Raw genomic sequence first — 12127 nt, 5'->3', positions numbered from 1 at the left:
GAAGTGTGAGCACAGTATGCTGTAACAGGACTAATTAAATGCTTCCTGGTAGCATTTTCCAGTCATGATAATATTTGGAATAAAGAAAAAAGGGACAGATGTTAAATACAAGCTGATGTGTATAAAACTGAGAAGGAGTGTGTTTCATTTTTTAATACTGTGCTTTATGCATCCTTCTTGTTACAGCATGTGTGTCAGACCTGTTCTGCTTTATCAAACTGTTCAAAGGTTATACTGTCATTCAGAAAATGCCAACATCAAGTTTATATGCTGAAGTTGAACTCTGTCTTTTCACTGACCTTGCCACTAATGGCTTCATATACATAGTATCATGTAATACTCTGTCTACCTGATTAGGAATATTTTTGAAGAATGTTAAATTTAAACTCCAAGATTCTCAAAAACATCTGAAAACCAGAACATGTTCTGTGCCTTTAAATAGTGCCTTCATATCCAAAAAAATAATTTACTCTGTCAGTGGTTTATGCAGTATACTGCAACTCAATTATAATTATGCTCTATTTATCGTCCTTTATCACAGAATGGTTGAACTTGCAAGGACCTCTGGGTCCATCTGATCCAATCTCTTCTCAAGCAGAGACACCCAGAGCTGCTTGCCTAGGACCAAAGGGTGGTGACACAGTAGAACAGGCTGCCCAAGGAAGTTGTGGATGCCCCATCCCTGGAGGCATTCAAGGCCAGGCTGGATGTGGCTCTGGGCAGCCTGGTCTGGTGGTTGGCGACCTGCACACAGCAGGGGGTTGAAACTGGATGAGCATTGTGGTCCTTTTCAACCCAGGCCATTCTATGATTCTATGACCATGTCCAGATGGCTTTTATCAGCATTTTTCATAGTGCATTAGTATTTAAATTAATAATTTAAAATAAAAACTAATAAATAGTGTTTGCTACCAAATTTTAGATAGAAGACTGACTATGTAGTATCAGTTCATAATGAAATTGCAGTCAATACACAATATACACTGTACAATATGGAATGCTGTAGCACAATAATGATTTATAGGATGTCATATTTTCATTGTTTTACATAGCATGTATACAATAATTAAGTGTGTGTCTTCAGCTTGGTTTTACATAGATTTTTATGACTGATCAAGAATGGGAAGTGGGAATGGTGCATTTAAAAAGCGAATGTATTTTAGATGAGGCAAAATAATGCCTTCTATATTCCAGAAGAAAACTATAAGTGTGCTCTGAAGCCACTTTACTTGAAGCTTCAGTTGAGCTGATTTTAATTTAGGAAGAAATCTTCATCTATGATTTTCGGCCAGAGTAGACTCCTGTTTAAAATGACTGTGGATATTTCACAGTTCAGGTTAGAATATCACCAGATATTCATCAGAATATCAAAATATCAAAAAATCTTTTACAGTTAGGGTGGTGAGACACTGAAACAGGTTACCTGGTGTTGTGGTTGATGCCCTGTGCCTGCAGACTTCAAGGCTGGATAAGGCCCTTGGCAACCTGACCTAGCTGTGGTATCCCTGTTCACTGCAGGGGAGTTGGACTGGATGGCCCTCAGAGATTCCTTTCAACTCAAAGGATTCTGTGATCACAATAAGAAACATTTCTCAGCCCTGACATTTGTTAGATGTTTTTTTTTGTTGTTGTTACCCTCTTTCAAGAGCCAGTTTCAGAAGATATCTGTTGTGGACATCTAGTGCTGTCAAGGCAGGGGAGTCCAGTATTTATGATGCTGTCTTCATAATTTTTGAGGTTTTACAGAGAGTTCATTCAGGGAAAGCCATCTTTTCATTTTTTCATTGAATGAAAAAGGTTAAGTAAAATTAGAATTCTTAACTATAGCATAATTTAATATCTTGTTTGCTTTGTGCATGGATGACTAACTTGAATAAAAATTTTCATTCATGGAAGCAACAGAAGATACATATTGCTCAAATTGAAGATTTATTCTCCTCATCATTTTAGGATATTAGAATAAGGAATTTTTCTTTAAAGCTTCACTTCTGTATGTTTTTTTATTCATATTGTTTTTGCATCTTACATAATATTGGCTGAGGTTATGTAATGTATTAAAGCTCTTTTTCTTGTTCTTTCAAAGGCTTCAAAGCTTCCAATGTCAATAATTATAGTGGGAGTAGGGCCAGCAGAGTTTGATGGTAAGTGTTTTAGTATTTTTTTTCCAGAATGTTTTATGTTTGTTTACGTATCTGTAATATGTGGCTTTTGAAACACATACTGTTCTTCACGTAATATAGAACAAGCAGTAAGTACTGTTGACATTTCCAGCTGGATTGATTGATAACTCAGTATGATTACAAGCTACCATGTTGAGCCCCTCAGGCTCTCTCTTCAAGTCATGGAATCATATGGGGGCTGAGCATTTACAGTGCTCTAGAAAATGGAGGAGGGGAAGAATAAAATAAGTATACTGAAGTAATTTTGAATTTCTGAAACATCAATATTTAATTGCTGTGTGATGTATCAGTTGACTGGAAATATTGATCACCTGTTCTTACTGCAGTAATAAAATACAAAGGAAAATAAATTTGAGGCAGTGATCTGAGTTAAGCCGGGTTTCACTTTATAACAAGTGAGCCTTACTGTCTAGCAGCAGTGGGAGAATATTACAGCAGGAAATAAATCAGCAAGGTTATTTACGTATTCTTTCATTAGATGTTCTGGAATAGCACTCTCTATTCCAGTGAATTAGCCACTTCAGTTATTTGAACTAATTTATTGATTGGCATCTTGTGTATCACCACACAATGAAATGCAGATGCTCCATGTAGATCTGATCTTCAAAGGTATAGATCCTTTTTTTTCCATTTGAGTACTTCTGGTTAGGCAGTATGTCTCTATGTGTACAGATATATAATGTGAATAGTCTTTAATGATGGTACATTTTAGTTCTTACACAAATATTCTAGGAGTATGGCAAATGGTATGTTAGTGTTTAAGTATTGTATTCCTTGAAGAGATTGTCCAAGGTGACATTTATTCTTCAGATGATTGTATGCTGCAGTCAAAGGGAAGAGACCATTTGTCTTCATAAATGCACAGATGGGAAATTTGCAAGCTCTATGTTTTCTTGATAATCCTCTAGTCCTATATTACTTACTTGTCTCTCATCCTTCCTTTGCCTTTTTCCCTTTCTCCCTGTTTGTCTCATCCTTGGGTTTGCCCAGACTCCTCTTGATTCAGTCTAGACGTGAAGGTTCCATCTCCCTTTTACTTCTGGAGGTTGAATTTATGGAGTTCTTGGGATGTCATTCCTATAGCTTTTCTTAAAGCAGGATTCTGTGTTACTTCAGGATATAGTTTCCATTTTCTGGGAGGAACTGTCTATCAGCCTCCTAGTAGGAAGGCCCTACAGAGGGTTCTGGACAGGCTGGATTGCTGGGCTGAGGCCAAGGGGATTAAGTTCAACAAATCTAAGTACTAGGTACTGCACTTTGGCCACAACAGCCCCAAGCAATGCTACAGGCTTGGGGCAGAGTGGCTGGAAGACTGTAGAGGAAGTGAACCTGGGGTATGGGTTGATGTTTGGCTGAACATGAGCCAGCAGTGTGCCCAGGTGGCCAAGAAAGCCAATGGCTTCTGGCTTGTCAGTAGAAAGTCTTGCCAGTAGGAGCAGGGAAATGATCATCCCTTTGTACTCATCCCTGGTGAAGCTGAACCTCAAGTGCTGTGTTCAGTTTTGGGCCCCTCACTACAGGAAAGACATTGAGGCCCTGAAGTGTGTTCAGAGACGGCCAGCAAACCTGTAGAGGGGTCTGAACACAGGTGTGATGAGGAGCAGCTGAGGGAGCTGGGGTTGTTCAGTCTGGAGAAGAGGAGGCCCAGGGGAGACTCCTAAGGACTCTACAATGTAGTGAAGGGAGGTTGTGGTGATGTGAGACAGGGCTTCTTCTCTAGTGGAGGGAATGGCCTCAAGTTGCATCAGGGGACATTCGAGTTGGACATTAGGAAATAATTCTCTGAGAGAGTGGTCAGGCACTGGAACAGACTGTCCAGGGGGTAGTGAAGTCACCATCCCCTGGAGGTGATCAAGAAATTTTTAGATGTTGTACTGAGGGACATGGTTTAGTGGCAGATATTGGTGATAGGTAGACAGTTGGACTGGATGATCTTACAGTTCTTTTCCAACCGTGGCAATTCTGTGATTCTTTGGACTTAGGTTCCAGGTGAAATGCATCTAGTAGGTGTATGCCAAATTTGTAGTCCCATAGTGCTGAAGAGGGCAGAGAAATATTTGTCCTATATGCAGAAGTTCTTTCTAGAGAAGATGGTTTGATCATCTTTGTTGCCAGCACTGAAAAAGTGTGTGTAGGAGCATGTACTGTTTTAAAATTCAAGGGCCAGTCAAACCTAAGTTCTGTTGTAGAGAGACTAAGCTACTCCTCGCTGGATACTACTGCCTAGTCTAGGTCTCAAAGCCTCTGGGGGATGCCAGTAGGTTAAAAGATAAAAGTGTGGAGTTCCAATATATGATGGGCTTTCTGACTAACTTTGCAAGAAATGTATTCTTTCATTTTGTTTGAACTTGGTTCCTGGTGATTTTATTTACACTTTCACGTTCTTGCATTGGAAGAGCTGGCATTTGAAATTTTGTCTTCAGTGAGCTCAACCCAGTTTGTAAACACGTAAGATGCTCCAGTGCAGCAGTGCTTTGATTTTCATACAGTGTACTGAAAGAAGAGTTGTGGGATTCTTAATTCAATGGCTGAGCAATTATTTGTGATCATAGGTCCCCCCATTGTCACACTGACCAGAGAGCAGACATGCCACTTAATAGAAATCTGGAATAGCTTTGGATATACGGACAACTTCAGAGATTTCCTGGACCCTGTTGAAAAAGATGCAAGAGTTAGCCAAAAATGTTAACAATGTTCTTTTAAAAGCACCTAATTCTATGTCATTACAGTCATTATATTCCCAATATGAGTGATATTACCATATCTGTGCTACATTCTTTGATATCTTCTGTAATAATAATTTCTGAAGATGAATTTTTATCCATCTACGCAAGTATGAACGTAGCCATACAGAAATGAAATACTTGCTGGTTTGGGAATCACAAGAATATGGTGGGCCTTGTTGTAGTGTGTTATGTCCTGAAGATGATAATAAAGACAAAATGTAGGTATCATCAACGTGAAAAAATGCAAAATAGCTACTATGCATGATGGCAATGATCTTACGATTTACCTAAAGATAGCACTTGTTGATTCTGTTGCTCTAAAGTGTAGACTAAAATTTTTCTCAGTAATGTTTTTTTGAGGGGAGTAGATTAACTCATAGATAAATTAATTTATTTCTTCTTTTAAGCTATGGAAGAACTGGATGGCGATGTAGTCAGGATTTCTTCAAGAGGAAAGTTTGCAGAAAGAGACATTGTGCAGGTGGGATAGAAAAATTTATCTAATAATTATATTTTACTGATCCTGTTTGCCACGAATTCATGTTTTGTCTATCTTCCTTCCTTTCATTTTACCATAGCATTGATGAACTTTATCTTGGGATGTTTATAAAAACTTCAGAAACTCTTTGTGGTGCCTTATAGGCCTTTATATAAGACAAAGATACTGAATGTATTTTGTATTTTATATTTGTATATAAATTTGTATATATATTTGTATTTTATAATGACCCCTAACCAGCAGCACAGAAATAAAGTCTTAGGATTATACAGCAACAGGAGAAGTGTTAGTTTCCTTTGTGTTCCAGGTACTGCAATCTTACGTGAGTCTGTCAGAAAGAATTGCAACATTTTTGGAAATCAGCAGTACCTAGGCGGTAGCAAATGTATTTAAAATGCCTAGGATATCTTTCCATTCCTCTAACTGCCAGCCCAGAAGTGTTATGAGTGACTCCCATTTCCTGTGACCTGCCTGCCACATACAACCCTGCAGATATCTCATGCCTTAAGGTACTCCAGATGACAGCAGATGTCTCTGTTTAGGTGACTGAGCCAAACCCTAATACCCTATTCTCACCTGCATTCCATGTGCTGCTCCACTTCTCTGCTCTGGTTCTGTTCCTGTTCTGTTCTGCTCTCTACAATCATTCAGTCAGCCCTTTGGTTGTCACTGATGCCTAAGCAGTCACATGCAGGGTAGTATAGTAGTTTTGTGTGCTCTTATCCACGGTAATCATCCTTCTTCCTTAGGGCAGTAAATCTCTACAAGTCCACAGGTTTTCCAGAATATTTAATCTGTGCTCTAGCATCCTTTCTTCCTACCTCATTAAGTACCACTTGGACAGACTTAATTTCATCTTTTTCTTTTTTTTTTTAAATTAAAAAAAAAAATTGCATCATAAACTAGATGCAATTTTTTTATTTTTATGGGATACTGAAGGAAAACCAAACACAGAGAAAAGGATTTGATGGCCCAGCACACTAGTCATGCGTGCTAAAGGAAGTATTGATGCTGACAGATGAAAAGCAGCAAACTTCTCAAAAATCAGATTAACCTGACGACTGTAGAAGGAATGATATTTGCTCAAGATACCTGGACTAAGTCAGCTATAAACAAGCTGCAAGTGCTTCTGGACCCCAAAGTAGTTTTTCTGCAAACGTGAGCCGTGTCAGGATTTTTAAGCTAATTCAGATATTTCTAACATTCATAGCACTATGCACTTTTAATAAATGCTAGGAAGTTGTACATAATTCATCCAAACAGCAGCAGCTCCAAAAGCTGCCATTTACATTGAAAGAGCATGAATAAAGGGCTCTTCAAATGTTCTTCAGATGTTCTTCAGAACTTCTTCAAATGCTATAAAAATGCTATAAAAAAGGTTACTGAAAGTGTTATGCATCGGAAACATTCTACTTTCTTCTGAGATTAAAAAAATACAACTAAACTTCCTTCAGTTTTTTAGAATTCATTGCATCTCAGAAATGTAATAAAACATTTCCTTGATATGAACATCTCTCATTCAGAACTTTGCCCCGAGTCATACCAGATTAGCTGAAGGCAGTACTATTTTGTGCTCCTTCTGTCTAAATAATAACAAATACATTATGTGCTAGCTACATAATAAAGAGGGATAATGTCAAACGCTTTAAGTTTACTTTGACCTTTATTTGGTATATGGTAGGATGAAAATGACTTGCTTTTATAAAATAAGTATTCAAATGTAAAAAGATAACCTTTTTTTGTTTCAGGTTACTTAAAGTTAGTTTGTAAAGCTGACTTAATTTTAGCAGTTGGTATATCTGTTACATTTACTACTGATTGCAGTTCAAGGAAAGATTTTATCTTGTTTTTCCCTCCTTGATAATAAACACAGGTGTTGTAGGGACTCTGAATTATATGCCTACCAGCTCTTCCTCAGTTTACTGAATTTTTGCTTTTTTGTTATCCTCTTTCTATTTAAGAAGTTTTGACAAAAAAAAAAAAAAACTTATCTCATGGTAATGCATGTATAGTTTCTGTTGAGAATTTTATATATTAAAATCGTAAATTAAACTATCATGCTAAAGGAAAAGCATTTTGTATTCTTTCCATTTCCCTTCGATCTTTCTTCTGTCTTTCATTATATTCCTCTACCACTCCTACTTGTTCTGTGTGGTTGCTCTAGGCCTTGATGTGCATATGTGTATCTGTACATATGTTTCTGTCCGTAGTTCCTCTAACTCTTCTGATATCTGTATCCCATAAGGAGAGGGGAGAACTATTTTAGGCCACCCATACTGTGTAACTGCATTACTTAAATAGCCTCCCTTTGCTGCTGAAATTATGTTCTGAGTTTTCATGTCTGTAAGTAAATGGGATTGAAATGGGATACTTTCTGATTCTTAACCCAGACTGCATATGCTTTTTACAAGACTGCCATTGCATTAGGAAATGAAAAAATGTGAGATAGACACTAAGCTTATCCCTTCACAGCTCAGTGTGTAAGCCTACAGGCTACAGAGGTTTTTCCATTTGTTTGTTACTCTTCTAACTTCATGCTTCTGGGGACAGTTAGATTTATTCTTGCCAATAAGCTGATGAAGTTTAAGAAGGAGCAAGCAGTTTAAACTGAGCAGTACTGTACTGACTTCTGAAAACTGGTGATGGGTTTTCTTGTGTGTGTGAGAGAGAGAAAAAAACGAGTCAGTACTAGAAAATGTCACAGTATCCACTTGCTTCTAATATTGAAAAGTCACTGAATAAACATAGAAGTGGCTATTAAAGTTAATTAATTATGGATCTGCAGATGCTTTGCTTCGTACCCTAAAATCAGGTTCCTTTTTGCCCATTGTTCTCCCACCTGTATAGCTGCATGGTCTTGCTGCTTGGGTTTGAATGTAACGTAGTATTTGCATAGTGCAAATAGATAGGATCAAAGCCGTTTTTTCTGTCATTTTGAGATCTCCATCATCTATGGAGTTAGGCAGAGTCAACTGAGTTGAATCCCTACACAATCTATAGCAATGCTGTTTGCTCAGAACAATTTTTGTTTTTCAGCTATTTTAATTTTGATGAGCAAGCTACGTTTTTCATATGCTGGTTCTTTTAAGCATTTTTTAAATATTGCCTCCACTGAAAACACAGAAATTCATTACAGAAAAAAAAAAAAAAAAAGCCAACACCGTAGCTGAATGATAGCAATAAACATCCAGTTTCATAAGTCCAGGGTGAGAATTGCTTTTCAAATGATGAAAAAATAATTTAATTAAGTTCCTTATTGATAAAATGTTGTCTTTGTCTTTCCCTCCCCACCCCCCAAGAGTTTCTTGATTTATTTACTATATTAAATAAATTTCTTCTGTTTCTGGAAAACTGTCAGGCTCTCAGAAGTGCAGTGTAAGCTGAACTCCCACTGTAATTCAGTGGTTCCCTTATCTTGAAAGCTTTAGTGTTTTTTAGTAAAACAAAAATTAATGTAAAACCTTGGTTGGTGTGCATCCAAGAAGACAAAATGTTTCATGCTGGGATGATGGGCAAAAGAGTCTGCATATTTTAGAGTTCAACCAGAATGTTAGAGATCCCTGGGTTTGGCTTCTCAATGAGTTCTAGTTTAATTGTGAAGTATTATTTGCAAAAGGTTTACATTCAAGTCTTCTCTGTTTCCTTAGAGGACAAAGACACCATTAGGGTTTGTATTCAAGCATAGTCTAGTATATCAGTACCAGATGTAACTTTGGACACTGAATCCTGGTTCTGAAAAGTCACCCAGCTGCAGTCCTGAGATAGGCTCCAAAATCCGAGCAAGAAATAGAATTCCTAATAAACCTTCCTTTTGGCACAACGTATTACATAGCTTAACCCACTGCATCTCTGTGTGCTGTCTGTTGTGAATAAAAATCAAGGAGCCCAGATTGTTTCTTTTTTCCTTACCAGCAGCATGAGCATCTTATTAGTCTGACCTCTGAGGCAGAGCTGGTAGCTGCTTTCTTGGTGTTGCAGATTTGGGTACGACATAACAAGTTCTTATTTGAAATCAATTTTTTTTTTTTTTGCTTAAAATCTTGGTATGTTTATTGGTGTTAGGTTAAAAGAATAAATGTTCACAGTGGTGGTTCACAATCCTACTGAGTCTAATAAAAATGATCAACATTACAAAGTCATCCTTTCTGTTTTGTTCACTTCAGATAGCAAACATTCTTCCTACAAATTCTGGTAGGTGAAGCCATGGATAAGACTTGTAAGCCAAAAATAGCTTTATGTGGAAGAAGTTGAGAGATATTCCAGATGTGTCAGTAAAGCATGTAGCTGATAATCTGAGCCAGCCATGGTTTGAGAATATGTTTCTATCAGAAAATGGATTTTTTTAGGTATAATATGTATATATATAACATAGATGTCTATAGGTATATTTATAATATGAAGTGTGCAAGGTAGTATATTAATATACCTTTACTGCCTAGATCAAGTTTTCTCATTTTTGTATTTTAAGATGTATTTTGCATCTGCATCATGACCTGTGTGAACGTATCTTTTCTTTTATAGTTTGTGCCATTCCGGGATTACATTGACAGAAGTGGAAACCATGTGTTAAGCATGGCAAGACTTGCTAAGGATGTTCTGGCTGAGATTCCAGACCAGTTTCTGTCCTACATGAGAGTCAGGGGAATAAAGCCATCACCTGCACCACCACCCTATACACCTCCTATTCATGTGTTACAGACTCAAATATGAGCGCTCCAAAGCGCTCAGCATTCATCACAATTCAAGAGTCTCTGGATGCAGCAGTAGCTTTTTGGAGCTAGAAAAATTCTCTTCACATACCAAAATTCTTCGTATGGTTGCATGAGCAACTGGAAAGCTTTTAAATGCTAGGATCAAAATGTTGATGTTCTGAGTCTTTTTCTTTTGACAGAAGCCCTACTTTTTTGATCTATTTATTGGAGAGGAAAGCACAAGTCAGGATTTCAACTCAGAAGATATGTCCTCTCTGAATACTGTGTGTACATAAATGTATAGGAATGCTATTCCTCCGTATCAATGTTTACATGTTACTATTTTTAAATTTCAGTACTTTTATAAATATTCTTAAGAACAAAAGTTTGGAATATTGATTCACACATCTTTGAGCTTGCAATAGTTTGTCACAAGATCACAGGAGAAGCAATATCTCTTTGAATGTTTGTCCAGACAAATACAGATGAAAGCTAAGAAAAGGACAGATAGGTGTGTTTTCCAATACCTGAATTGCTTCAGTTGGTTCTCAGTAATCTATCCATTTTACAGTCTGAGAAGAAGCTCCTAAAATGTGAATGTCATAATTACATATGACTTCTGACTAGGTCCAAATTTCAAGGGGGAGGAATGTGTATTTTTTCAGAGATTCTCCAGTTTCTAAGTTTATCTGAGTTTACAGTTTTTTAAACTAGTTACTGAAGCAAATTAGAAGAGTTACTTGCTATAAGTAATTAAAGAAAATTACCTCAAATCAGAACTTTGAGTGTTACAGTTGACTCACTGAGCTCATTAAATCTTTCCATGCATTCCTTAAAGCAGTGGAAATTTTGCATCAGAAAAGTCTTTTGGAGTGATTACAGCAGATGTTTTATAATGGATCATTTTAAACTTAATTTAAAATTACAACATTTTGTCTAGATTGCCCATTCAAAGGGATGCTGGCTCTTAATATTTGGGTTTATATTGTCATTTAATCACATTTCCATTCAGGATGCATGAATGATAATGTTAATTAACTGGTTTAAAAATTGCACAACCATGTTGCTTTGTGCACAATTTTGTGTACCAAACTACCCCAAAATTTTATTACATGCCTGTTCATATATAATTATGAAATGATTTTGCATGTACAGTTTTTACAAAATACACAGTTTTGTGGGTTTGTGTCAGATATATTTTATTTAGAACTAATGGCCTTAAATTTCACAGAACTCCTGAAATGATTGTGAGTTGCCTTCAAATACTGTTAAAAAGGAACATTTTTAATTTTTTGTGTGTCACAGTTGTAACTGTCCTGTAACGTAACTTATTTTCTTTGCATATAACCCGTTTATTACTTCTGTTTCTTACTACTGTATGTGGTAATGTACAGTATGAAACTACGGTGCGTTTTTTAAGCATGAAAAGTTTTTTTCCAGAAAGTGTATCTTCAATATTAATGGCATATAACTCTGTAATTGCAGAATCTTCCATTTTTAAATACATTTAAATTCCTTCAGTCTCATGCAGGAAATTCCTTTTTTTTTTTTTTTCCAGATAATTATCTGTTAGTAAAAAATAAATATAAAAAAGTATTAAAAAGTGTTTTTTTTGTAAAAAGAAAATGTTTTATTTTTATTTCAAAATGGTTTTTACATAAATATGGACTTTAATTTTCTCACCAAAATATGTATTTCTTAGTGGATTGATGTTGCATGAATGACATTTGATACCTGACAAATTTTGATGAAAGTGCATCATAAAGAATAAGTTTAAATCTACTGCATGGTGGTGGTGGTCTCCTTCCATCTTCTGCATTTATTTTTCATTCTTACGCTGTTGGCATTTTTTAAAGAGCTGAATTGATACCATACTTCTGTTCCTTCATACTGCTAGACAGGTTTTTATGATGCCATTTGATTTATTGACAGCAGCCTATTGATTAAGCTGTTTTGCTTTCTAAAGTCGAGACGACCGACTTCTTTTTCTTGCTTTCCTTGCAGTTCTCGCTTTTTCTTGCAGTTCTTCCA

The 12127-nt window shown here is 36.5% G+C and overlaps 1 protein-coding gene across 3 annotated transcripts in view; it reads left to right on the top strand.

The window, feature by feature from the left end:
- CPNE8 (copine 8) overlaps positions 1 to 11878 on the top strand; it is a 91339-nt gene extending 79461 nt beyond the window's left edge. For 2 of the 3 annotated variants that reach the window (XM_052681144.1, XM_052681145.1), the window contains 3 exons: positions 2084 to 2141; positions 5314 to 5387; positions 9927 to 11878. In XM_052681144.1, coding sequence (XP_052537104.1) covers positions 2084 to 2141; positions 5314 to 5387; positions 9927 to 10115 — 321 coding nt within the window. In that variant the 3' untranslated portion in view covers positions 10116 to 11878. Of the gene's footprint in view, positions 1 to 2083; positions 2142 to 5313; positions 5388 to 5712; positions 5915 to 9926 lie in introns of all 3 variants that reach the window. The other variant, XR_008206288.1, reaches the window with a different exon arrangement.
- The last annotated feature ends 249 nt before the right edge of the window (positions 11879 to 12127 follow it).

The sequence above is a fragment of the Tympanuchus pallidicinctus genome, unplaced genomic scaffold, assembly GCF_026119805.1.
Source record: "Tympanuchus pallidicinctus isolate F22 unplaced genomic scaffold, pur_lepc_1.0 scaffold19, whole genome shotgun sequence".
NCBI classification, from domain to species: Eukaryota; Metazoa; Chordata; class Aves; order Galliformes; family Phasianidae; genus Tympanuchus; species Tympanuchus pallidicinctus.
The sequence above is the reverse complement of the archived record's forward strand: the minus strand, read 5'-3'. Positions and strand labels throughout refer to the sequence as shown.